This window comes from Bos javanicus, chromosome 10 (assembly GCF_032452875.1).
Source record: "Bos javanicus breed banteng chromosome 10, ARS-OSU_banteng_1.0, whole genome shotgun sequence".
Lineage (NCBI taxonomy): Eukaryota > Metazoa > Chordata > Mammalia > Artiodactyla > Bovidae > Bos > Bos javanicus.
In genome coordinates, this window is record NC_083877.1 from 57,434,725 (window position 1) to 57,460,958 (window position 26,234).

Here is a 26,234-nt window from a genome sequence, read left to right on the forward strand (position 1 = left end):
CTTTACAAGTAATCTCCTGTTGAGAAATGCTGGGCATTTCATTTGGGCAAGCCAGGCTTGTATTTTTAAGTGTCTGTGACAGGATTATTGTTTCCACTTATGTTTGTACTGGTAGCTAATGAAATTATTTTTGATTCTCTTCTGTAACTTCTGCCATGATTGGTTTTCTGTTTTAGCATACCATTTCTTCAGATTTCAAATCCATGAAAATTCTGTGGTTCCTAACAACTCATCATTCATTTGTTTTTTATTTATTCATTCATTCAGCTGATCTCTCCTGAACATCTACTTTGCTAAACACTGGGCCAGGTGTGAGGGTGATGCCAATGGATATATCATAGATATTGTCCCCAAGGAAGTCACAATCTAGTTAAAGAGACAAACCTATGGGGAAATAATTACAATTAAGTTTAAGATGCCTATGAGACATTTAAATAGAGATCTTAGGAAGTTATATGAGTCTGGGTCTGGGGTTCAACAGAAAGGTCTGGGCTAGAGATCGAAATTTGGGGAAAATTGGTATTCAAACTCATGAAGGTGGATAGAATGCAGTGTAAAATTAAAAATAACAATAGTAATAGCTAATCATAATAACAATATTAATGAAGATAGCTAATATTAATTTAATCCTCATAGTAACTCTTTATCATAGGCATTATTATTACTTTTTTTGTAGATGAGGCCCAGAGAAGCCACAGTGTTAGTAAACCACAAAACCCAGTCCAGTCCTACAGCCTGCCTCTTAATACTGCACTAGAAGAGAGAAAAGGCTTCCCTGGTGGCCCAGATTGTAAAGAATCTGCCTGCAATGCAAGGGACTTCGGTTCAATCCCTGGGTTGGAACTGATTTCTTGGAGAAGGGAATAGCAACCCACTCCAGTATTCTTGCCTGGAGAACTCCATGGACGGAGGAGTCTGGAGGGCCACAGTCCATGGGGTCACAAAGAGTAAGACATGATTGAGCGACTTTCACTTTCAGAAGAGAGAAAAGACTCAGCTCAGAGGTCCAGGCCATTCCAACATTTAGAGGTTGGATGGCAGAGGCAGACCTGTGAAAGGAGTGATGTGATGGGTAGGAGGGAACTGTGAGAATAGGGAATCTCAGAATCCAGGCAAAGAGCATTCCAGGTAGGTTGCCAAGGCCAGCAGTCAAATGCTGCTGAAAGATGGGCACTTCTAGGACACAGGCATGAACTGGGTGATGAGGATAGGGAAAAGGTTTGCTAGGCTTGGAGTTTAATGTGAGTAAAGAGATAGGTATGGAGGAACGAGATGTTGTTAGAGGGGTTAAACACAAGCAGGAATGGTGAAAGATGAGACCGAAGACGTTGTCAGAGGCCAGATCATGAAGGACCTGCAATACCCCAAGGTAGCTCCAGACCGTTGATCTCTGCCAGACGTGTGCATCCCCAAAGCTGGGGGCAAACAAAAGTGAGCTGCCTGTTATAAACAGGAGGGAGCTATATATCTGTGTTATCTCATATAATGTCTGTTTTGTCAGATTCCTTCAAAATTTAGCATGTTGAGTGTTGATCATTTTCAGTTTATAGACATATTGAGTCACTGTGTTGTGTACCAGGAGCTGTCTTAGTATTATAGGTAAATTATACTTTAAAAGCATACAGACTCATGGAAGAAGAGATCCGATTTGTAGTTACCAGAGGTGGGAGGTTGGGAAAGCAGGAATTGGGTGAGGGTACAAAATTCCAGTCATAAGGTAAATAAATACTAGGGATGTAACACACAACATGATTAACATAATCATGTTAATAACATAGCATAACAAATAATATAGTTAACACCACTGTGTGTTATAAATGGAAGCTGTTAAGAGAATAAATCCTAAGGGTTCTCATCACAAGGAAAAATATATTTAAATTTTTTATTTAATTCTGTATTTATATAAGATGATGGGTATTCACTAAACTTGAGATGTAGTAATCATTTCATAGTGTATATAAGCCAAATCATGATGATGTATACCTTAAACTTATACAGTGCTGCATGTCAACTCGGAGAAGGCAATGGCAACCCACTCCAGTACTCTTGCCTGGAAAATCCCATGGACAGAGGAGCCTGGTAGGCTGCAGTCCATGGGGTCGCTGAGGGTCGGACACGACTGAGTGACTTCACTTTCACTTTTCTCTTTCATGTATTGGAGAAGGAAATGGCAACCCACTGCAGTGTTCTTACCTGGAGAATCCCAGGGACTGGGGAGCCTGGTGGGCTGCCGTCTATGGGGTCGCACAGAGTCGGGCACGACTGAAATGACTTAGCAGCAGTAGCAGCAGCATATCAACTACATCTCAAAAAAACATGGAAGAAAAAAATTTACCATGTTGAGACATTTTAATTTCAGATTTAAAAATTACCCATGACTTCTTTCAGCACCAAATCATTTATCAGACTGGTAGATGTTCTATGTGGAAGGAAGACATTTATATATAAAGGTACATAATTAGCATGACTATTTTTATACTTCTTTCTATATTGGGAACAAGTGTTGAAAGTGGTAAAAAAGTGTGAGTTGGTTTGCTTAATTGGGCAAACCTTGATCACAATCAGGGGAAAGTGATTCATTGAGTTTCTGTCCTTCATTATACATCCTGAGTGGTTTTGAAGTCAGAGATTGTCCTGGGTTTGAATTCTGCCTCTGTCATTTATTAGCTAAGTGACTTTGGTGTCAGTTACTTAACCTTTTTCAAGCTGCTTGTTGAATGAGAGACTTCTTTAATAATAAAAATTATAAAGCATATTGCAAGAATTAAGTAAAGAATATGAATTAGGAATTTTCTTTATCCTAATCAAACAAAAAGCCTTACAGTGAAGATGATCAATAGGATTCCTTTCTTTGTTTTTGATTCTGTCTTACCTTTGGTTATTTTGCCTATTTAGAATTTTGTAATTTATCCTTAAATACCTGTAGCTAATTGTTGATAGAAATAGTAATTTTTTCTAGATGCGGATTTGAAGACTGTGCTTATAAAGTGAGACCTAGTTCCTAAAATAATCTTTACAGGAATATTAAAGAACTGTAGTATCTAAAAATATTCATTCTGAAGCTCTACCATATCATATAGAATTCTAGGGAGGATTATTTAATTTTTGCTACTTGATGGTGACAAAATATATTCATTAATTTTCAGTGTTCTTGTTTTCTTCATGAAATTAAAATAATTTCATTGCCTGCTGGAAGCTGACTTCACAGTACATGCACGGTAACTTTAAGAGTTACAAAAAAATTAAAAATCTTAAATTAACCCTGTCATTTGTCATTTATAGAAGTAAATGAACTGGAATCATTCATTTATTAAAATCTTAGCTCTTGGCAGATTTTTTTTTTTTTTTTGGTATTATTCCCTGAACCCATTTCTTGGCAGAGCTTCATTCTATGGTCACAACTAATTGGAATACTGAGGATGGATGCCTGGCTGACCCCTGTGGCTTTGACAGATTGTCTAGATGAGACATCCTTAAGTCTCATCTGATGAAATGGGCCGGTTTAATAGCACTTTTCATTACAACACAAAGGGGATCAATTTTGGAGTGGGGGAGGGGAGTTTCTTTCTGAAATCTATTTTAATTAGGGAGAAGAGAGAGAGAGTGGAAAGAATGTTTGGCTTACAGAGTAGACATGGATTTGGATTCAAGCTCTAACACTTTTAAGGTCTAAGCCTTGATACAAGCATACCTTAGAGATGCTGTGAGTTTGGTTCTGGACCACTGCAATAAAGTGAATATCGCAATAAAATGAGTCACAATAATGTTTTGGTTTCCCAGTGCATAATACAACTATTATGCATACACTATACTGTAGTCTATTAAGTGTTCAATAGCATTATGTCTAAAAAAACCAATGTACATACCTTAATTAAAAATTACTTTATTGCTTCCCTGGTGGTTCAGTGGTAAAGAGCCTGCCAAAGCAGGAGATGCATTTTCAATCCCTGGGTCAGGAACATCCCCTGGAGAAAGAAATGGCAACCCACTCTAGTATTCTCGCCTGGAGAATCCCATGGACAGAGGAACCTGGCAGGCTACAGTCCATGGGGTTGCAAAAGAGTCAGGCACAACTTAGTGACAAAAAAAAAAAAAAAAAAACCCAAAAGCTAATCATCATCTTTGCCTTCAGCAAGTTATAATCTTTTTTTTGATGGAGGGTCTTGCCTCCACGTTGGTCTTTGCTTACTGATCAGGGTAATGTGGCTATGGCAATTTCATTAAATAAGACAACAATGAAATTTGCTGCATTAATTGACTTGCCCTTTCATGAACTATTTCCCTGTATCATGCAGTACTGTTTGATAGCACTTTACCCACAAGAAATTCTTCCAAAATGGGAGTCAATCCTCTCAAACCCTGCTGCTTTGTTAACCAAGTTTAAATTCTTTGTTGTCATTTCAGCCATCTTCACCAGGAGTAGATTCCCTCTCCAAAAAATACTTTCTTTGCACCTCCACAAGAAGCAACTCCTCATTTAGGTTTTATTGTGAGATTGCCCTAATTCAGTCACATCTTCAGGCTCCACTCCTAATGCTTGCTATTTCTATCACATCTGCAGTTATTTCCTCCACTGAAATCTTAAACTCCTCAAAGTCATCCATGAGGGTCAGAATCAACTTCTTCCAAACTCCTGTTATGTTGGTATTTGACCTCTTCCCATGAATCATGATTAATGGCATCTAGAATGGTGACCAGAGAAGGCAATGGCAACCCACTTCAGTACTCTTGCCTGAAAAATCCCATGGACGGAGGAGCCTGGTAGGCTGCAGTCTATGGGGTCGTGAAGAGTCGGACACGACTGAGTGACTTCACTTTCACTTTTCACTTTCATGCATTGGAGAAGGAAATGGCAACCCACTGCAGTGTTCTTGCCTAGAGAATCCCAGGGACAGGGGAGCCTGGTGGGCTGCCATCTATGGGATCGCACAGAGTCGGACACAACTGAAGCAACTTAGCAGCAGCAGCGGAATGGTGACTCCTTTCCAGAATGGTTCAATTACTTTGCCCAGTTTCATTAGAGGAATCACTGTCTATAGCAGTGAAAAGTATTTCTTAAAGAATAAGAAAAAGTATTTCTTAAAGAAAAAGACTTGAAAGTCAGAATGACTCCTGATCTGTGAGCTGCAGAATGAATGCTCTGTTAACAGACATGAAAACCACATTAATCTTGTTTTATATCTCCATCAGAGCCCTTGAGTGGTCAGGTGCATTGTCAATGAGCAGTAATGTTTTGAAAGAAATCTTTTTTCCCTTGAGCAATTGGTCTCAACAGTGGGGTTAAAACATTCAGTAAACCATGTTGTCAACAGATGTGCTGTCATCCAAGCTTTTGTTGTTCCATTTATACAGCACAGGCAGAGTAGTTTTAGCATAATTTTTAAGGGCCCTTAGGATTTGGGGTATAGTACATGAGCATTGTCTTCAGTTTCAAACTACCAGCTCCATTGACCTCTAACAAGAGAGTCAGCCTGTCCTTTGAAGCTGTGAAGCCAGGCATTAACTTCTCTCCAGCTATGAGAGTCCTCGAGGGCATCTTCTTCCAAAATAAGGCTGTTTTGTTTACACTGAAAATCTGTTGTTTAGGGTAGCCACCGTCAGTATTTTAACTAGATCATCTGGGATAACTTACTGCAGCGTCTACATCAGCAGTTGCTGCTTCACCTTGCACTTCTCTGTTACGGAAATGACTTCTTTCCTTCAACCTTCACATTCTTCTTCTGCAGCTTCCTTACCTCTCAGCCTTTATGTAATTGAAGAGAGTTAGAGCCTTGCTGTAGATTTGGCTTTGGCTTAAGGGAATGTTGTGGCTGGTTTGATCTTCCTTCCAGACCACTCCAACTTTTCCCATATCAATGATTTGTGTGTTCTTTGGAGTAGCACTTTTAATTTCCTTTAAGAACTTTTTCTTTGGATTCACAGCTTGACTATTTGGTGTAAGTGTTTTTGGTCTAGCTCAGCCTTCAATGCACTGTCCTCACTAAGCTTAATCATTTCTAGCTTTTAACTTAAAGTGAGAGACCTGCAACTCTTCCTTTCACATGAAGACTTAGAGACCATTATAAGGTTATTAATTTGCCTAATATCAATATTGTTGTGTCCTAAAGAATAGGAAGGCCCAAGGAGAGGAAGAGCCAGGGAAATAACCAGTAGTTGGAACAGTCAGAACACGCACAGCATTATCAATGAAGTTCACCATTTTATGTGGATGTGGTTCACTGCACCACAAAACAAGTACAGTAGTAATAGCAAAGGTCACGGATCACCAAAGCAAATGTAACAGGAACAAAAAAGTTTTAAACTTTGTGAGAATTATCAAAATGTGACACAGAGATGAAGTGAGCAAATCTTGTTGGAAAAATGGTGCCAGTAGACTTGCCTGACACAGGGTTGCCACAGACCCTCAATCTGCAAAGTACAGTAAAGCAGAGTGGAGTGCCGTAAAGTGAGGTATGCTTGTATCTGTTAAAAAGCCTCAGAGGGGCACAGGACACTTCTGCTCTTCACTTCCAGCCCCATCCAAAATGCCCCTTTTCTTCACCCCCAGCCATTCTCTTCTTTCCCCCATTTTGGTGTGACCCTCTTTCCCTGCTCCAACCCCTTGGCTTACCATTCTTCCCATCCATTCCCCACTTTGCTGCTGTAGGAGATGGTTGGTGGAAATGGTGGTCACATCACCTTGGTGGGATTGGGAGTGGGGCTCTCTGTTCTGGAAGTGAGGTGTAGCTTCCACTCTACATAAATTATGAAGGGATGGAGGTTTGTTTCGGGGAGGAAAGGGTGTTTCATTACTTCTCTGCTGCGTTGCTGTCTGGCTGTTTTTCCTTCTTTCAAACCAAAATTTCCTATATAATTCAGCTCTCCAAAGTCACTTTCATCTTTCTCTACTTCTAGAAATTAGAGACCCTTTAGAAGATTCTTGGAGCCTCTTTCTGATACTTCTTTTTAGCTACCCTCTTAGAGTATAATGTGTACGGCCAGGAACATTCATGTAATAAAGGTTTATTAAGAAATTATTAGACGGGCCCTGTGTTAAGTGCTGAAGAGACAAAGGTGAATGAGACATACTCTTCCTCTCAAGGAACCAACAATCGGTAGAAGGAGATAGGCAAGCAAAGTCATCATTTAGTGGGATGAAAATTGCATGCGGTAATGGGGACATTGAGAGTAGAGTGCCAAATGATGGTGGGAAGTCAGGAAGTTCTTCTTAGAGAAGGCAGTACTTTAACACAGATGTGAAGGATAAATAGGAGTCTGTTGTTTGAAAGCAAGGGCTTATTTACAATACAGCAAACCCATAGTTTGGCATGACCAGACTGTGGCAGTGATGATTGAAAATGGAGGGAAAATGAAATGTTTAAGAATATGATTCCACTGAGAGGTAAGGTTCTAATCCGGAACCTAGGTGGGTATATGGGAGTTTTATTATGTCAACAGATACAGTGTGTGTGTGTGCGTGCGTGTAGTTTCTGAAAAGTCCATCATGTGCTTTAACATCGTAGTTCCTAAATTTTCTACCTGAAAAACATGCCTTTAGGGTTATATGAATTACTTAGTAACCACTTGGCTATCAGTGTTAATGTCAGGGATCAGAGGAAAGGGTATTGATGATTCAGGATTTCTCTTCTGCTTCAGTTCATAGCCTAGAGAAGCACTTAGTTATTATAGGCTTGTTTGAATTGTCACATAAAGCATTCATTTTTGTGAATGTTTTCAATGGGGTATTAAAATTGAACCAAGTAGATTCCATGTTGCCAAACTGCTATGACTTAATAGGGGAACTATGAAAGATGTGCATGTGTGCTGTCTGTAAGCAAATAACGTGCATGGGAGTTTGGGGAAGGGAGAGAATCACATGGATCAGATTTTTGGGATTTAGGGACTGGTCATTTACTGTCAGTCTCATTCCCAAGGTGTGTGAGGCCTCAGAAAATATTATTCTGAATACTCAAACTTTTGGGTTCCTTGACTGACAAAATGCAAGTTCGCAAAACTTCCAGTGAGTCACCTGCATTAATCAAGGACCAATTGAGTGTTGTCATTGTGGTAGAATACAATGAGAATGATGACTGCTGCCTCCTTCAGCACACAGGGATGGGTGTAACCCCTGAGAAGCCATGCTGTTTGGTGCCCCTCTCTTCAGGGACCGGTGCAGGCATGTCCCCTGAACCCGCCTTTCCAGGGCTCTCCCATTAGACTCAGTCAGCTTTATCTCGTCGTAAATTATGTTGTATGACAGATGGTTTTTATTTTCCTTGCAAGCTACTAATCTTTGATGTGTATTTATATTTCAGTGTTTTCTGTTTTAAGCCTTTTCCTCTTTTCTTCATGTCCTACAGTTTTTGTGGCTTTAGTCACAGTACCTCATATCCCAAATCCTTGTTTTCCCTTCTTCTACAGTTTCTGCATCAGTGTTCACTCTTTGCCTACTACTCCACGAGTCTCTTCTCTGAGTCTCTGACTCCTACCCCATCTCAGCTGTGCTTTGTAGCTTCAAGAAAAATCCTGAGGTGGGTCTGTGAAGTTTGCCTTTGCTACTTCTCTTCGCCATTCTCCTGACTTTTCCCCCTTCCCTTGCCCTACCTCTGCCTTAAGTAGAATCAACACAAATGTGCCACTAACTGTGGTCAAGGAGGTAAGCCAGTCTAGATGGGGTTCAAAGATGGCTTAAGGAGCATGCAGTCTAGGGTAGGAGGTCTGAGGTATCGTAAGTGAGGCATTTGAAGGACTCACAAAGTAATGAGGGCTAGAGTAGTGTGAGTTAAAAATGGAATGGGGAGCATTGCAGGAAAGCTTCACCCTCTATTAGCTAATGGAGACAGCTGGTGACAGAGTTGTTACAAGACATTGGACCTTCCCTTGTCTTGTCTTGCTGGGAACTCTGTCAGGGCTGGTTCACTTTGGCTAGGATTATCTTTCACTAACTGCTTTGGTTTCACTAGGTACCTGGGCAGACTTAGTGGGTAGGTGTATCCACTCCTATTTCTGATTCCTCCCTGACTGTTGCTAACATATATCTCTTTTAGGTTCTCGTGTGATCTTGGGACCTTGCCTTCTTGTCTTCCTTTTTAGTCTTCACACTGGATGTAGCTGAACAAGCTTAGTCTTCTTCATCAGGGCTACCATGTGTATTTTCTCTGGGGGCTTAAGGGGACAGTGGAAAGTAGGGTTGGAGGTTTTAGAGGCAATAGGAAGGGGCGTTGTCAGGTTGAGATTCCTCTCTATTTCAGCATCTAAGGTATATATATTTTCCCAACTGACCTAGTTCTGTATAGTTGTTTCTGCAGAGTCACTGATCCTCACTGATTAAGATGGAAAAGAATAAAAAAGAGACAGTGGTAATAATAGACTGATTTCTGACCTATTTCTCCTTGGATATTTTCCCCAGAGATAGAAATAAGATAACAGAGAAGGCGATGGTACCCCACTCCAGTACTCTTGCCTGGAAAATCCCATGGACGGAGGAGCCTGGTAGGCTGCAGTCCATGGGGTCTCGAAGAGTTGGACACAACTGAGCGACTTCACTTTCACTTTTCACTTTCATGCATTGGAGAAGGAAATGGCAACCCACTCCAGTGTTCTTGCCTGGAGAATCCTAGGACAGGGGAGCCTAGTAGGGTGCTGTCTATGGGGTCGCACAGAGCCAGACATGACTGAAGTGACTTAGCAGCAGCAGCAGAGATAAGATAAGGGGGAAGTTGGTTGTCAGAGTGATGTTTGGTATTTCAGTATCTTGCCTCTGGTGAGTGTAAGGGCCTTAGCCTCTGTCTTTTATCTGTAAGTGTTGTTAACATCTGGCTCTTGGAAATCAAACCTTTGGCAAAGTACCAGCTCACTACTGCTTCCAAAATACTTGTAGAAATCTGAGCTAGAGCTTGCTATGGACAAAACACAAAGGCACTTCTTTCTAGATTTAGTTGAAAACTCATGTTTAGAGCAGGTCAGCCATGATTCTACATACTCACTTGGACCCATTTTGCTTTTTGTGTTTTCATCAGTCAAGGTAGTAGGTTATTTCATGACTCTGAGTCTCATGTTTCAGACATCTTTTTTGGAACTAGTAAATCCCTTTCAGAAAAAGTTATCGAAATACTGGCTTTCTAAAGTAGGCTTCAGAGTGGAAGCAGTTAGTAAACAGAAATGTTTATTTTTTTAATTTATTTTTTAATTGGTGGAAAAATGCTTTACAATTTTGTGATGGTTTCTGCCGCACAACATTTATGGCAAATCAGCAGTGATTATGCATGTACCACCTCCCTCTTGAGCCTCCCAGAAATCTTTATTGAATGAGTAAGATTTTAGTAATGTGTATGGATATTACTCAGTTTAAGGGGCTGTATAACTGAGGGAAAAGTTATGAAATAAGTTGTAGTAACATATTTGGTATATAACATTAACAATCACTTCTTATGGAAAAAACACTTAGTAACAATCTCAGCCTATACTTATATATTGGTTTATACTTTTCACAGAGTTTCTGTGTGTATAAACCTTGGAGATAAACTAGATGAGTCTTGCTGTCATCCCCCATCTTGCAGATACCTGAAATAAAAGCTAAAAGACCAATCTGGTAGTCCTGTGATTGGAACCCATAACCCGGCTTGGTACCCTTTTCTCTACAAACTGTTCAGACCAAAAATCTGCATGAATCTATGATAATAAGAGATAAATAAAGCAAGGGGTGAGGTTTTGTTCTGTTTGTTTGTTTGTTTGTTTCTATGCTCACTTCTATTCAATTTAAGGATTGGCATTCTTTTAGCAAATACTCAGGGCCCAGCTTTGTACCAGATACACAAGCACTTGATACAGTGTTGAACAAGACAAATATGGAACTTATATTCTAACAAAGAAAAATAGTAAATACTTAAACAAGAAATAGCATAAATAAATTCAGGTAGTAATAAAAGCTCTGAAGAAAATAGAGAAAGACTGGCGTTGGTGATATTTTCATATGTGATATATTCCTGAAAATGGGCACCAAGGTTTAGTGTACATATGTTTTAAAGGGAGAGTCCTTTCTAAGGAATCCAAACAGTCATAAAACACCTCTTCATTGTGGTGTTTGGAGGACCCAATCAAAATTGATCTGAAGTTCAAAATTGGCTTAAGTCCAGAGGGTGTAGTTAAGGCTAAAGATTTGATGTTTTAGAAACTCCTCTTGATACCTCTTTCATGATATTGAGGCTAGGATGAATATTCCATTTTACCATTTTCACTCATCTTTCTAAAATAATGAAAACAAAATATAGACAGCAGTGCCTTCTCATTTTTTAAAAATTAGCAACAGAACTTTCTTCAAAGCAAATTCCAGATGTCCAGTATGTAAAACAGCTGTGGCTCCTCTGCTCATACCATAATGATCCCCCATGAATACTGAGAAATCACTAAGGGTTTGCAGAACACAGGATGAAAACTACAATAAAAAATTCAAATTTTAAATCTTATGATTGAAAAAAATAGCTGTGCTGCTGAAACTGGCACAGCCACCACACCAGAGCTTCCAAATCTTGTTCTTAGACCCATGAAAGTCTGCATTCAGTGAAAAAATAGGTTTATACGTACATTTTAATCTAAAATTAAATTTTGGGGTAGCATTCTTAATATAAGGCAAAGTCAAATTTTAATCAAGGCTATTTCTTCAGAGCATAGTTTCCCCCACTTCCATAGTGTTATTGAGATAGAATTGACATACTGCATTGTATGAGTTTAAGGTGTATGGCATAATGATTGGAATTGCATATATTGTGAAATTATTACCACAATACAGAGCATTGTGCCTTTTAATAATGTGGACTTATGGTACTACTGAGGCTAAAGTACTTTTCATCTGCTAATTTAAAAGTTAAATTTCATATTTGCTGAGTTTTATTTTGTTCATAAACTGTTTAATTATAAATACATCCATGATTTTTTAATATCATTATAAAGTAATTGAATTGCTGGTTTAAATATTTTTTTCTTCTTGTCTTCTAGTTTGCCAGGGTTTGGATACCTGATCCTGAAGAAGTTTGGAAGTCAGCAGAGCTGCTCAAAGATTATAAGCCAGGAGATAAAGTTCTCCTGCTTCAACTTGAGGATGGAAAGGTAGGAATTCTGCTTTTATTTGTTGTTAATGGCATAAAGTAAAGGAAATTCAAAAGGGTAAATTTGCTGTGAGATACTTAACTTCACTTGGAAGTTAAATTTTGAATTAATCTAATATTTTCACTTAACTGATAAAAATGGCAAACAAGTTTCTATCCCAAAGGGTTAGTGAAAATAGCAGATACTTTAAAAAAAACCCATTATTTTGGCTTATGAATTTATTATGACCTGATTTAGATTCACATCTAATCCTCCCATAGATATTCCTGTTTATCTGTATTTTGTTTAGGATATCACTTAAATAATTCATATTAACTAAGAAAACAACATTTCAAGACCCAGCTTGAGATATGATATTTGCTGGAAATAGGTATTTGAAAAATATTTACTTAGAAGCTATTATCTGTAAAACCCTTTGCTAGTGGCCAGAAAAACCTATAACCAGTTGTGTCTCTATACTTTCCCATCTTCATTCACTGCAGAATAGACTCTTGGTTCCACCCTTTTTATTCTCTCTACTGCATTTGACAGGGCATGTCACACTTTTAGTGTGACATTAATTTCTTCTAAACAATTTATAATCTAGCCAGGAGAATGCAGGATATAAAAAGTAGTTCAATACTGCAATACTAAAAATGTCAAAAGATAAGCTTATGATTAATTCCCAAGTGAGTAATACTGTCCTGACAGTTAATATGTATTAAACACTTACTATGTACCAGGTGTAGTTCTGAGTCCTTTATATCCTATAACTCACTTAATCCTCATAACAATCCTATGAGGTGGGCCTGTTATTATTACCACTTTATGGATGAAATACTGAGACTCAGAACGTTTGGGACTTGCTCAGAGTTATATAGGCATTAAGGGATGAAGTTGGGACTTTGAGCCAGTAGATTGCCTTTATGGTCTGTGCTCATAACCACTGTGCTGTACTGTAAAGACAGTGAGGACTTTAGGGTCCCAAAAGAGGGAAACATCACTGTGGGGTGCTTCAGGGAAGACTCCCAAGAGAAGGAAGAGTTTTGACTAGACAGAGTTTAGATTAACAAAGAGAAAGGGGATAGACTTTGTGAGACTTGGAATATATTTTGAAGATAGTGAATATCACAAGTTGACTGAACAGAGATTTAGAAAGGTGTGTGTTCTAGTTTAAGGCTAGTATGTTAAGGTACTTGCTATGTATCATGTTAAGAAGAGACAAAAAGAAGAGGCAAAAAATATGCTCTCTGACATTAATGTCAAATAAGAAAGTACATATACTTAGGAATACTGTGACATATGATATAATAAATATAAATAAGAAACAAAATAGAACAGAGTGGAGACTGGTCAGAGGAACTGATGAAGGCTAAGAGTCAGAGAGGCATCGTCTAAAGAATGAATAGACAAGGAGGAGTGCATTTCAGGGATCTGGAGGAGCCTCAGCAAGGGCAGGGAGGCATGCACAGTATTGTGCATTTGGAGAACTGTACAAGTTTCATGTTGTTGGGATTTGACAGGAGAGGACTGGCAGGAATATGGGGGTGGGGGAGTACCAGATCAAAGAGAGCCTCATGTTCATGCTGCAACTCTTAAACTTCAACTGGTATACCTGGGAAGTGATTGTAGTGTTTTTAAACGGAAGAGTGCCAAGTTTTCTGTTTTAGAAAGGACTCACTGGTGGTGGAGTGGAGAATGAATTTCAGGAGAGCAAAACAGAGGCAAGGCAATTATTCAGAAAGAAGGCAGGGAAGAATTAGACCAGATTAGAAGGGCCTTGACTACCAAATAAGGAATTAACTTATTCAATATTCATTGATCATCCACTCTGTGAGGCACGTTAGGTACTTTAGGCTATATTTTCTTATGATAATTCGCACAGCAAACCCGTGCGTTCGCATGTGGTATTGTAACTATTTTCCAAATAAGGAAGCCCAGACTCAGAGATATTAAGCAGTCTGCCTGAGATCACATAACCATTTTTTGTATGGCAGAAGCCAATGCAAAGACTAGTCAGCTTTGGAAAAGGACATTAGATCCTAATAAACAGACAAAGAGAGGTCGAGGGTCAGACTGTAAAAATTTCCTCCCCATTTTGCAGAATTCATTCCGACCTGATTTGAACATTTGACCTCTATATATCTCTTTAGTATTAACAAAAGTATTAGCAAAAGTCTTTTTACAAAACTAACTTGTCCATCTCTGCAATTATATTGCTGTTTTTTTCCTTTTCATGTGTTGTATGTTGTTTCCCCTTAATACATAATTGAGTGACAGTCTCCATGCTTGACTTTGCCATAAAGCCATATTCCTTAAAATGAGTAGTACTTCTTAATTTGGAGGGCCAAGCACTTCATTAAAAGTCTAATAAAAACTATGGACTGTATTTTAAAGAAATACACATATGTGTATGTACTTACACATAGATGCATAGATGCAAAGTGTTAACATCTAATTTTAAGGGATTCTTGGGCCTCTCTGGGTTCAGGAGTTCCCAAGTACCTACCACATACCAAACATTGTCTCCTTTAATTTTTAGCACATGCCTGTGAGCTATTTCCATTATGCCCTTTTTACAAATGAAAGATTAAGGTTAAATAATATACACAAGACCACACAAGAAGTAAATAACAGTTTCAGGACTTGAACCTGCGTTGATCTGGCTCTAGAGCCAAGCTCTTAGCACTCTCTTATATTGTCTGTCACTTATACCAGGTGAAGAGGATAAAAAAAGAATTATTTTCCCATAGAAAATGATCTGGCCTAGTAACTAGGTAGAAAAAATAATCTAGGCTTTGACTTTTCAAACTGTATTAGCAAAAAATGTTGCTATGAGTTAATACATCTAGTGAAAACAGACTCTCATTTTTTGCTGTTTCCACCAATTTCTGTGGTTTTGGGGGGTACCAGGAAAATGTATTTAATAACTGAGAAACAAATCAGGAATAGGAAATGATCAAAATGTGTTAATACATGCCTGTATCAGGTTTTTGCCATGATTTATTCAGATGCTGTATCTTGTGCATTTTCAGGATTTGGAATATCGTCTAGATCCAAAGACCAAGGAACTGCCTCATTTAAGAAACCCTGACATACTTGTGGGTGAAAATGATCTCACAGCCCTCAGTTATCTTCACGAGCCTGCTGTACTCCATAATCTCAGAGTCCGCTTTATTGATTCCAAACTTATTTATACATATTGTGGTGAGTGTGCATTGCTGTCTGAGTGAACTGTGAATTCTTTTTGCTAATGGACATAACCATGGAAATAATGTGCATGAGAAAGAAGGCTGTGGGTGGATCTTTTCTTAGAAACATATTCACTTCAGAGTTATCAAAAGATTTCAGTTCAGTTCAGTTGCTCAGTTGTGTCCGACTCTTTGTACACCAGGCCTCCCTGTCCATCACCAACTCCCGGAGTTCATCCAACCCCATGTCCATTGAGTTGGTGATGCCATCCAACCATCTCATCCTCTGTCATCCCCTTCTCCTCCCACCCTCAATCTTTCCCAGCATCAGGGTCTTTTCAAATGAGTCAGCTCTTCGCATCAGGTGGCCAAAGTATTGGAGTTTCAGCTTGAGCATCAGTTCTTCCAGTGAATATTCAGGACTGATTTCCTTTAAGATGGACTGGTTGGATCTCCTTGCAGTCCAAGGGACTCTCTCAAGAGTCTTCTCCAACACCACAGTTCAAAAGCATCAATTCTTCGGTGCTCAGCTTTCTTTATAGTCCAACTCTCATATCCATACATGACCACTGGAAAAACCATAGCCTTAACTAGACGGACTTTTGTTGGCAAAGTAATGTCTCTGCTTTTTAATATGCTGTCTAGGTTGGTCTTAACTTTCCTTCCAAGGAGTAAGCGTCTTTTAATTTCATGGCTTCAGTCACCATCTGCAGTGATTTTGGAGCCCAGAAAAATAAAGTCAGCCACTGTTTCCACTGTTTCCCCATCTATTTGCCATGAAGTGATGGGACCGGATGCCATGATCTTCGTTTTCTGAATATTGAGCTTTAAGCCAACTTTTTCACTCTCCTCTTTCACTTTCATCAAGAGGCTCTTTAGTTCTTCTTCACTTTCTGCCATCAGGGTGGTGTCATCTGCATATCTGAGGTTATTGATATTTCTCTCGGCAATCTTGATTCCAGCCTGTGCTTCCTCCAGCCAAGCGTTTCTCATGATGTACTCTGCATATAAGTTAAATAAGCAGGGTGACAATATACAGCTTGATGTACTCCTTTTCCTTTTTGGAACCAGTCTGTTGTTCCATGTCCAGTTCTAACTTTTGCTTCCTGACCCGTATACAGATTCTCCAAAGATTTACCAGTGTTCATTAGCTAGTTGCATTTTATGCTGAATAAACTCTTTTATGAACTTAAATAATATTACTCAGAATACAAAGAACTGGGTCCATCTTTTGCTTTTTCTCTGCATAGAAGTCGTATGCCATATTCAGTACTGATTTGCAAGTTATTTTCATCTCTTACAAAAACCAATACTTGAAGAGTAGGCATCCAAAGACTTATCTTTGGGGCGGGTTCAAAATGTTTTCTTTTTCTCAATATGCTTAGCAGTGCAGGACTGACTTGAGTTGTAGTAACACTTCTTGCTTGATCTGCTTGCCTGGGCCCCTGTTCATTCCAGTAGTAGCTGCCAGTGACCCAGTCCAAGATTTTTTTTCTTCCCCTCTCCTAGCAGTTAAGCATACATGTATATGTTCCCCTTTTCCTTCTTTTTCTTCTTTCTCTGCTTCCTTCTTATTCTTCATTTTCTCTAGCTCTTTTTTCTGTACTGATTTTTTAATCCTTCTTTCACCAAGTATTATCTGCTGAGTCTCAGGTCTGGGATTTCTATCCATTTCCTTCCAAGTCTCTGCTGCATGTACCCAACTTAGTGCTCAACATTTCTTCATTGGGCTCCAGTTTGGGGCAGGGACAGCTATCTTTTCTTCTTAAAAGAATTTATATTCTTGATATTTGCTCTTTTTCTTTCCTACCTATTAAGTCTTTTGGTCAATATTCATTTTTTCTTCAGTTTATCTTTCTTGCACATATGCTACTGCTACCTTCTCATTGAAGCCTTTCCTGTCCACCCTATATTTTCTTCTCCTAGACATCAATATTCCTTCTCTGTTTAATCCCCCATTTACCTTACTATCTATCCTGTAATATATATATATACATATATTTTTCTTATTTATTGCCTGAATTTCCCTCTAGATTACAAAGTCCAGGAGGACAAAGATTTTTCCTTTTTAAAAAAAAAAATTTTTATTGAAATATAGTTGATGTGGTGGCTCAGACGGTAAAGAATCCACCTGCAGTGCGGGAGACCTGGGTTCGATCCCTGGGTAGGGAAGATCCCCTGGAGAAGAGAACGGCTACACACTCCAGTATTCTTGCCTGGAAAATTCCATGGACAGAGGAGCCTGGTGGGCCCCAGTCCCTGGGGTCACAAAGAGTTGGACATGACTAAGTGACTTTGACTTTCACTTTACAATGTTATATAACTTACAGGTGTACAGTATAGTGGTTACAGTTTTTAAAGGTTATACTCTATTTAAATTAGTCTTTTTTTTTTTACTGCTATAAATATAACACTTAGAAAAGACTCAAAACTTAATTGTAGTCAAATATTTGTTGAATGAATGACTAAAGTTAACATATATCTGATATAAAATTTAAGGAAATACCAAAAAAAAGTATAAAAAATGAAAAATAATTACATGTAATTCACCATTGAAAAATAACCAATATTAAGTTGTCTTATATCCTGTGTGTAAATGTAAAAGAGTATAAATAAATATAAAATTGGAATCAGTCTATATATAGTGTGTCGTCTTTTCCCAGGGCACTTAATATTTGTCACAAACATGATCTGGATCGCATGGATATAATAATACATATTAAACCACTCTCCCTTTTTAAAAAATATTTATTGAAATAAAATTGATTCACAATGTCATATTTAGTTTCTGCCATATAGCAATGTGACTCAGTTATACATATGTATATTCTTTTTCATGTTCTTTTCCATTGTGGTTTATCACAGGATGTAGAATATAGTTTCTTGTGCTAAACATAAACCACTGTCCCTCTGTTTTGTATTTTGTTTCTACTTTTCACTGTTACGAATAACATTATAATAAACATCTTTTTTTTTTTTTTAATCCCTTTACATGAATATATGTTTATTTCATTTGGATACATTTCTAGAAGTAGAATTTTTGGTTTAAATATTATAAAAATATTTAAAATTCTTCCAATATTGCCACAATTTTTACTACTTTAAATAACCTAGTCTTGTTTGTAAATGGTTTTTTAGTTAGGACTTAATGGTTCACAGGCAAGTGCTATGGTATATTTTGACTCTTAGCAATTTGTTAGTTTGATATTAATTGAATTTTAACTGTGATTCTCACTTTACCACGTTTGATACGCCCATTAGGATATTATTGACTTCTTTTGGTTTTTTGCCTTTCTTCCCAGGTATAGTCCTAGTAGCTATAAATCCTTATGAACAGCTGCCTATTTATGGAGAAGATATTATTAATGCATATAGTGGTCAGAACATGGGTGATATGGATCCACATATCTTTGCAGTAGCTGAAGAAGCTTACAAGCAAATGGCCAGGTTGGTGGAAGCTCTATTGCTATTTCATTACTTTTATTGGATGTGATCATTTCTTCTTTACTGAGTCACAGATATTTTAAAATACAGTGAATAACAACTTGTAAATTATTAAATAAACAGCCTCGATTGTTTCAGGTGGCCTGAATTATTATCAAAATCACCTAACATTTGTAAAAGGACATATAGTTTTTAAAAATTACCTTTGGTATCTCACTATAATTCTGTGACTATTTAAGGACAGATGTCACATTTTATAGATGAATGGATCAAGGTTTGGAGGTATTAAGCGACTTGCCCAATGTTATTCATCTAGTGAGTGGCAGACCAGAACTAAAAGGCCTAAATGCTGATAGAAATCTGTCTGTATCTGGGGTAATTAAAACAGGAAACTGTGAGTTTTAAGTTAGCGAATTTTAGGGTATCAGTGATCCTGAACAGCATCGGGAAAATGTCTTTGATGATAACTGTGGAACCCTAATAATATTTTTAGAGTGGAGAATGAAAGAAAAATCTACTTTCAAGACTAGATTATGCTCTTGGTAATATAATTTAATGCAAAATTATGCATGCATTGAAGGACAGTCTATTTTTAACCTGTTTCTCCAGTCTACAGGTAAGGATGTGGCATGTTATAAATATGATATTGGAAACCCTCAAGCAGTTTATGGAGAGAAAACTAATACTGCAGAGTTTTTTATTTTCTCCTTTCCAACAAGAGAGAATGTTTGTACATAATTGGACCAGTGTGTGACAGAATTTTAGAATTATTTCAATGACAGAATCCATAGAAGTCATTATACCCTTTTGTTAGTAAAATGGTATTGATACTTCTAATAACAGGTAAAGGCTATTAAGTACTCTTTCTGTGCAAGGCACTGTTTAATTGCCTCCCATTTACTAAGTAGTTTTATCCTTATAGGACTCATCCAAGGTTGGTATTGTCATTTTATAGATGAGAAAGCTAATGATAGAAATGAACTTTTACAAATCAGAAACAAAGTCATGAACATAGAGAATAGATTTGTTTCCAGGGGTGAGGCAGAGTAGAAGAGGGATGGACTGGGAGTTTAAGATTAGCAGATGCAAACATTATATACAGAATGAATAAATGATAAGGTCCTATGTATAGCATAAGAAACTATATTCAGTATTCCGTGACAAACCATAATGAAAAAGAACATTAAAAAATAAATGTATTAGTAAAATGATTTCAAAATCAATTGGTCTGACACTATGAAATATTGACATATTAAATATAAAATGACAAAGCACGGTTTTGTTCTACATGTCATATTATTTCAGATTCTGCTATAGAATAGTAACCAAAAGTTTACTTTTAAGTTTAAAAGTGAGAAAATTCCATTTATTGATGCAATTTTTTTCCCCCTGAAATATTGGATTGGCCAGAGTTCATTTGGGTTTTTCCACTACATCTTATGGAAAAACAAACTTGAATGAACTTTTTGGCCAGCCCAGTAGAAAAGCCTGACAGTATTTTATTTACTTGGTATTGAGCTCTGCAAAACAATGCTAGCACCTTACAAGTTGAACCTGAGAGCTACTGGGCAGAGAGGGGATTGCATGGTATTCCCTACTTAAAAATAAATCCCTGGGAAATTTTTTACAGTTCATAGAGAATTATATGACTTTTTTGAAAATACTATTTTTAAATATGAAAGCTTGGCTCTCACCATCCATGTTACTGGTAATCCACAGTTTTTGGATTATATGAATATTTCTGGCTTTTTACCCTTTAATTTGCTTTGGTTTCTTAATATTACCTCCTTAATATTTCCTCTGTGACGCCAGCATGACTTCTTAATGGCAAGTTTGTTTTCCCTTTGTTCAGTTTTGTTTTTAGATAGTTTTAAAATATGCATCAGTCAATGATGATATTATGTTTGCCACTTATATGAATTAATCTACACCCATAAAATGTGCCACAAGCCCATGCATTGGGAGCGTGGAGTCTTAACCACTGGACCACCAGGGAAGTCCCTAAGGTGATTATTTTAAACTTTGAAATTAGTAAGTACCTTATGGGAAAATACTTTGAGACTATGCAAATATCCTGTTTCTCATAATATGCTTTCACTCACTAATTTTAACATCCATCAGCAGTTCTTACCTGCAGCAGTTATTACTGTGGTGTTTGCCAGGTGGTTGTTTGTTGTTTCCATCATTCCTTCTACAGCTATGGATAGAAGTCTAATCTAAGGAAAAGCTATTTCTTTCCTCCCCAACTTACTTATTATTTATTTTGTATTTGTATCAGTATGAACTCACGGACATGCATTTCATACTATGGATTATTCTGCATTCGCGTGTGTGTACTTAGCTGCTCAGTCATGTCCAACTCTTTGCAACCCCATGGACTGCAGCCTGCCAGGCTCCTCTGTCCATGGGGATTCTCCAGGCAAGAATACTGGAGTGGGCTGCCATTTCTTTCTCCAGGGGATCTTCCCAACCCAGGGATCGAATCCAGGTCTCCTGCATTGTAGACAGATTCTTTACCTACTCTACATTACTATCATTATTTATTTTGTTCAAACTGTCTCAGATTTGGCCATTGAGAGCTCTTTCCAGTGTCCTTTCACATTCTCCATCATCTTTTGAGCATTTCCTAACTTTCTAGCACCATCTGACTCATTTTCTAATTTTCTTGCCCCAACCCCCAATGAATGCAGCCATTTCTTCAAGGACCCCTGGTTCCTTGTACTGAAGAAATGGCACTTAGGAACTAAGATCTGGGTGCTAGATGCATTCATTACGTGGGAATCCTTGCCTATAAACCTTCTCAGTGCACACAGCTAAGAAATACGTTGCCCCCCACACCTTCACCAACAGAAGGTGTTGTCATCATTTAAAATTTCCACCAAACTGACAGGTGAGAAATGGTGTCCTAGTGTTGTTTTAATTTACCTTTCTCTAAGTAGCACAGACTTTTCACATCTTTACACTTACACATCTTTCACATCTATACACATCTATATAATGTATATATATTTAAAACCATAAAACCATTAAAATTACTGATTCCTCCAATTTCAGTTCAACACCACAGTTTTTATTTAATTTATATTTTGTCTTTATTTTTTAAATTTTTATTGATGTTTATTCTCGCTTTGACTAGTGTTGGGGTACCATATGGTGATCTTCTGTTTTGTTTTTAATTGTATTTATTTTTTATTTATTTTTTGGTTAAATTGGGTCTTCGTTGCTGTATGTGGGTTTGTCTGATTGCAGTGAGTGGGCTTCTCGTTGTGGTGGCTTCTCTTATTGTGAAGCATGGGCTCTAGGTACACAGGCTTCAGTCGTTGAGGCTCGTGGGCTCTAGTTGTGGCGCATTGACTCAGTTGTCCTATGGCATGTGGAATCTTCCTGGATCAGGGATTGAACTCACGTCACCTGCATTAGCAGGTGATTCTTAACCACTGGACCACCAGGGAAGTCCCAAAACCATAGTTTTCATTCTTGATTTCTTTTTTCTTCTTTTAACTTCTTTCTTTGATCTTGAGAAACCTGACTCTCCTTATCCATAGTATATTTACTTGTTTGCTCAATCCTAGAATATTCTTACTTTCAGAAATGCTAACCCATAGCCCTGTGAAAACCAAATTTACCACTCAAGTGCAATATTGTGTCCAGGTCATTTTGTCTTTAGTCTTACATAATATGAAGTACCAATTTCCAAAGTTACCTAGGTTGGTTCATTTTTTCCCCACTTATTAATTTGTTGAACCACTGTCTCATATATGATCACTTAGATATTTTGCAATTGCAAACAGTGCTACAATAAATAAGTTTGTATATTTATTATTTATTATATACATTTTTATATTTGTATTTCTTTATTTGTTTCTCTTCCAAGTTGCTTTTAAGTCTTGGAAACAAAATATGCAGTCTGACTCAGATACACCATGGAGCAAGGCCTAGATAAATGAGATAATTTTGCCTACATCTTGGGGATAAGGGTGATATATATGTCTTTATGAAAACTATTTTTTAAAAAAATGTAAACTCTGTACAACATTCTCCAGGAGCTAAAGCCCAAGAGAACCCACTGGCAGTCTATCATCGGTAGGACCTTAGAGGCATCTCAGGGATGGAAGGAGAGGTAGGCAGTTTTTCCACAGCTGGAGGAGGCTACAGCTGTCCTCATCTCTGCCGGGAATACCAGGCAGTGGCAAGCAGCACTGAAAGAACAGAGTGGGGCAGTGGCATTGGGCAGCTCTCAATATCTTGATCATAAATATTTGGAACATTCCAGTTGGTGATATTTATTGCCAGTGGGGCCAGAGCTGGAGGGAGATTTCTCATCCACAAGGGGCAGAGAGTGCACCTCTCTGCTTGAAGAAGGACAGGAGAGGTGATGGGATCAAAGAGATAGAGCAAGGGACTTTCACATTCTTGGCTACCTCAACTGGACAACTGCCAGAGGGCCATGAGCAGCTTAAACCACCCAACTGCTTCTGGGAGGAGGGTGCAGAATCTAATCACTGACAGGCTTTGGTAGTTTAGGTTCAACCTGTTTCAGAGCTTTTCTCTAACAACTTGGTATCACAGGAATTCCTCAGCTCGGGTAGAAGTTCTGGTCGAATGTGTCTTCATGTCCAACATTGGTGCTTTTGCTCCAAGCCAGGACCCAGTTGCTCTTGGAACCTATGGCTCCCATGTCTAGCACAGTGCTGTTTGAACTGAACACCATGGTCTTGGTGACTTGTGACACAATGGTTTGAAAATCAAAATCGCTGTGTAAGCAGATGGAGGCAATGCTGGGTTTGGTGCCTATCAGCTAGTACATAGCAGAAGTGGGGTTTGACTTCACATTGTACAGGTTCTTACCCCTAAAGCCTCATTGCTTGCATTGGGTTACACGGTGTTCAGTGCTAATGCAGTAACCTTGACCAGCCTTTAAGAAGACAAGTTAGAGGTGGAGCACATTTTTGTAGTTTTAAAAGTGGCATTGGTAGGTCAAAAGGTAGGTATAAATATATTGCCAGATTCCCTCTAAAAGAGTTGTTTTGGTTTGCATTTTTGCCTAAATTGTTCAAGAGTGTCTATTTCCCCATAGCTTTATCAACAAAATATGTAATCTGTGTGTGTGTGTGTGTGCTTAGTTGCATCTGACTCTTTGCGACCCCATGGACCATAGCCCACCAGGTTCCTCTATCCTGGAACTGTCCAGTCAAGAATACTGGAGTGGGTTGCCATTTACTACTCCAGGGGATCTTCCCCACTCAGGGATCAAACCTGCATCTCTTGCGTCTGCTGCATTGGCAGGGGATTCTTTACCACTGTGTCATGTTCTTGCCAGTTTAATGGTATCTTAATGTTGTTTTCATCTGCATTTCTTTAAATATGAGTAAGTTTGAATGTCTTTTCATATGTTTAAGAGCAGTTTCATTTTTTGTTTGTTTCTTTGTTTATGGGCTGAATTGTTGATTCAACTTTTTACATTTTTCTGTTGTTTTTTGGTTTTTTGATCCTCAATTTTAAGAGTTAAATATATATATATATGATATATTAGCCCTTTATCTGTGTTATATTGCAAATACTTCCCCTCAATTTTATTTTGCTTGTAATGTCCTTTTCCAAGCAAATTTATTAATCTTTTTTATTTCTTTGAATTTTAAGTCACTGTTAGAAAACCTTTCTCTACACCAAAGCAAAAAAGATTTAATCCTCTTCTAGTGTTTGTATTGTTTTTATAGCTTACCTTTAGATCGCTGATCCCATTGCAGTTTATACTTTTGTATGAGACATATGGATCTAAATTTGTCTTTTTTCCAAATGGCTGCACGGTTATCTCAGTGTCACTTATAGAAGCCCATCTTTGCCAGTTATTTAAGATGCCACCTAAAATTTATCATGCCCTTTTTTCTTATTGTTGGTTTTCTTATGTTTTTTTTTATGTTCTTGGTTCATAATTTTCTTATGTTCTTGGTTTAATTTCTTGGCTATATTCTTTCCTCTTCCTTTATTCATGTCCCAGTACCACACTTTGATTGTAGTGATTTTATAGTATGTTTTATGTTTGTGTGTCTGATACCATTAACCACCCTTCCCCCCACACTGTGTCTTTTTCATTATTTTCCTGGTTATCCTTAGGCATTTGTTTTTATATGTAGATTTTGGTATTAACTTATCCAACTCTGTAAAAAATAAAGCTAACTTTTGAGCAATAACATGAAGGAAAGGAGGAAGCAAGCCGTTCAGATATCTGGAGAAAGAATATTCCAAGCAGAGAGATTAGCAATTGCAAGGACCATACAAAGCCTTGAGGACTTTTGTAGCATGTTTGACTTTTTCTCTGAGTGTGGGTTTTGAGCAGGGAAATGACATGATCTGGCAGCTGTGTTAAAAATTCATGATAGATTCCTACCAAAAATGTATATCCTGAATCTAATCATGAGAAAAACTGTAAATGAGGTGTATACTGAAAAATAGCTCTATATACTCTTTAAAATTATCAAGATCAAGATAGTCAAAGAAAGGCTGAGGAACTGTTCCTGATTAAAGGAGAGAGTGGAAACATGTCAGTTAAATGCAGTGAATATTTGGAATTGAATCCTTGATGATGAGGGAGACAGGGTAACTTTGTATGGGGCAATACTGGATGATTGTAAAATAGGAATATAGACTGTAGATTAAATAATGGTTTTTTGTCAATTTTACATTTCCTGATTTTGATCACAGTAGATATGTAAGAGCAATGTCATTGTTCTTAGGAAGTATACTCTAAAATATGTAGGAGTCATCATGTCTATAACTTACTCACAGATGTTTCAGAAAATATCAAAATAAGAGAAACAGAGACATTTATGAAACAAATGAGCAAAATCTAAACAATTGGTGAATCTGAGTAAAGCAGGTACAGGAATTCAGTTTACATCTTTTTGCCATTTTCTATAAGTTTGAAATCATCTCAAAGGTAAAAAAACAACCAAAGGACTGAATGTAATGCAATAAGGGTCAATTCTAGGTAACTAGTTAGGTGGATTTTGTATTGATCCAAGCAAGAGCTAATGATAACCTAATAGAGGATAATACAATCAGAGATGGTGAGAAGTGGATGGGCTCTGGATAAGTTTTTAAGGTGAACATAAGAAGGCTTGTTTATATGGGGATATGAGAGAAAAAGAGAAGTCAGGGATGGTGGCAAAGTGTTTGGTCTGAGCACCTAAAAGGTTGGAGTTGCTGTTTACTGAGATGGAGGAAATTCAGGCCGAGCAGGTTGTGCATGTAGGGGTGGAAGTGTTGGAAGAAGAAGGGGGTGGAGTTCCATTTTAGATATTTAAGACTGAAATGGCATTTTCGACATCTGTCCTCAAAGCACAGTTGACACAAGTGATTCCTGCCCCGTAGATACATGTCTAGTGACAGCAGCGTAACTAGGATCCTTGGCTCATTCCTTCTTTCTCAGCATGACGCTTACGGAGAATAGTGTCCTCATAGGAGATTTTCATAGACTAGCCTCTTTATTTTAACTGTCCTGTCAGCTTACAGAAGAGAAGAACTCAGTGGGCTGCT

At 37.9% G+C, this 26,234-nt stretch overlaps 1 protein-coding gene across 5 annotated transcripts in view; it reads left to right on the top strand.

The window, feature by feature from the left end:
- MYO5A (myosin VA) overlaps nt 1-26,234 on the top strand; it is a 205,472-nt gene that overhangs the window by 61,799 nt on the left and 117,439 nt on the right. For all 5 annotated transcript variants that reach the window (XM_061428735.1, XM_061428732.1, XM_061428733.1 and 2 more), the window contains exons 2-4: nt 11,974-12,084; nt 15,099-15,270; nt 18,557-18,701. In XM_061428735.1, the coding sequence (XP_061284719.1) occupies nt 11,974-12,084; nt 15,099-15,270; nt 18,557-18,701 (428 nt within the window). The remainder of the gene's footprint in view (nt 1-11,973; nt 12,085-15,098; nt 15,271-18,556; nt 18,702-26,234) is intronic.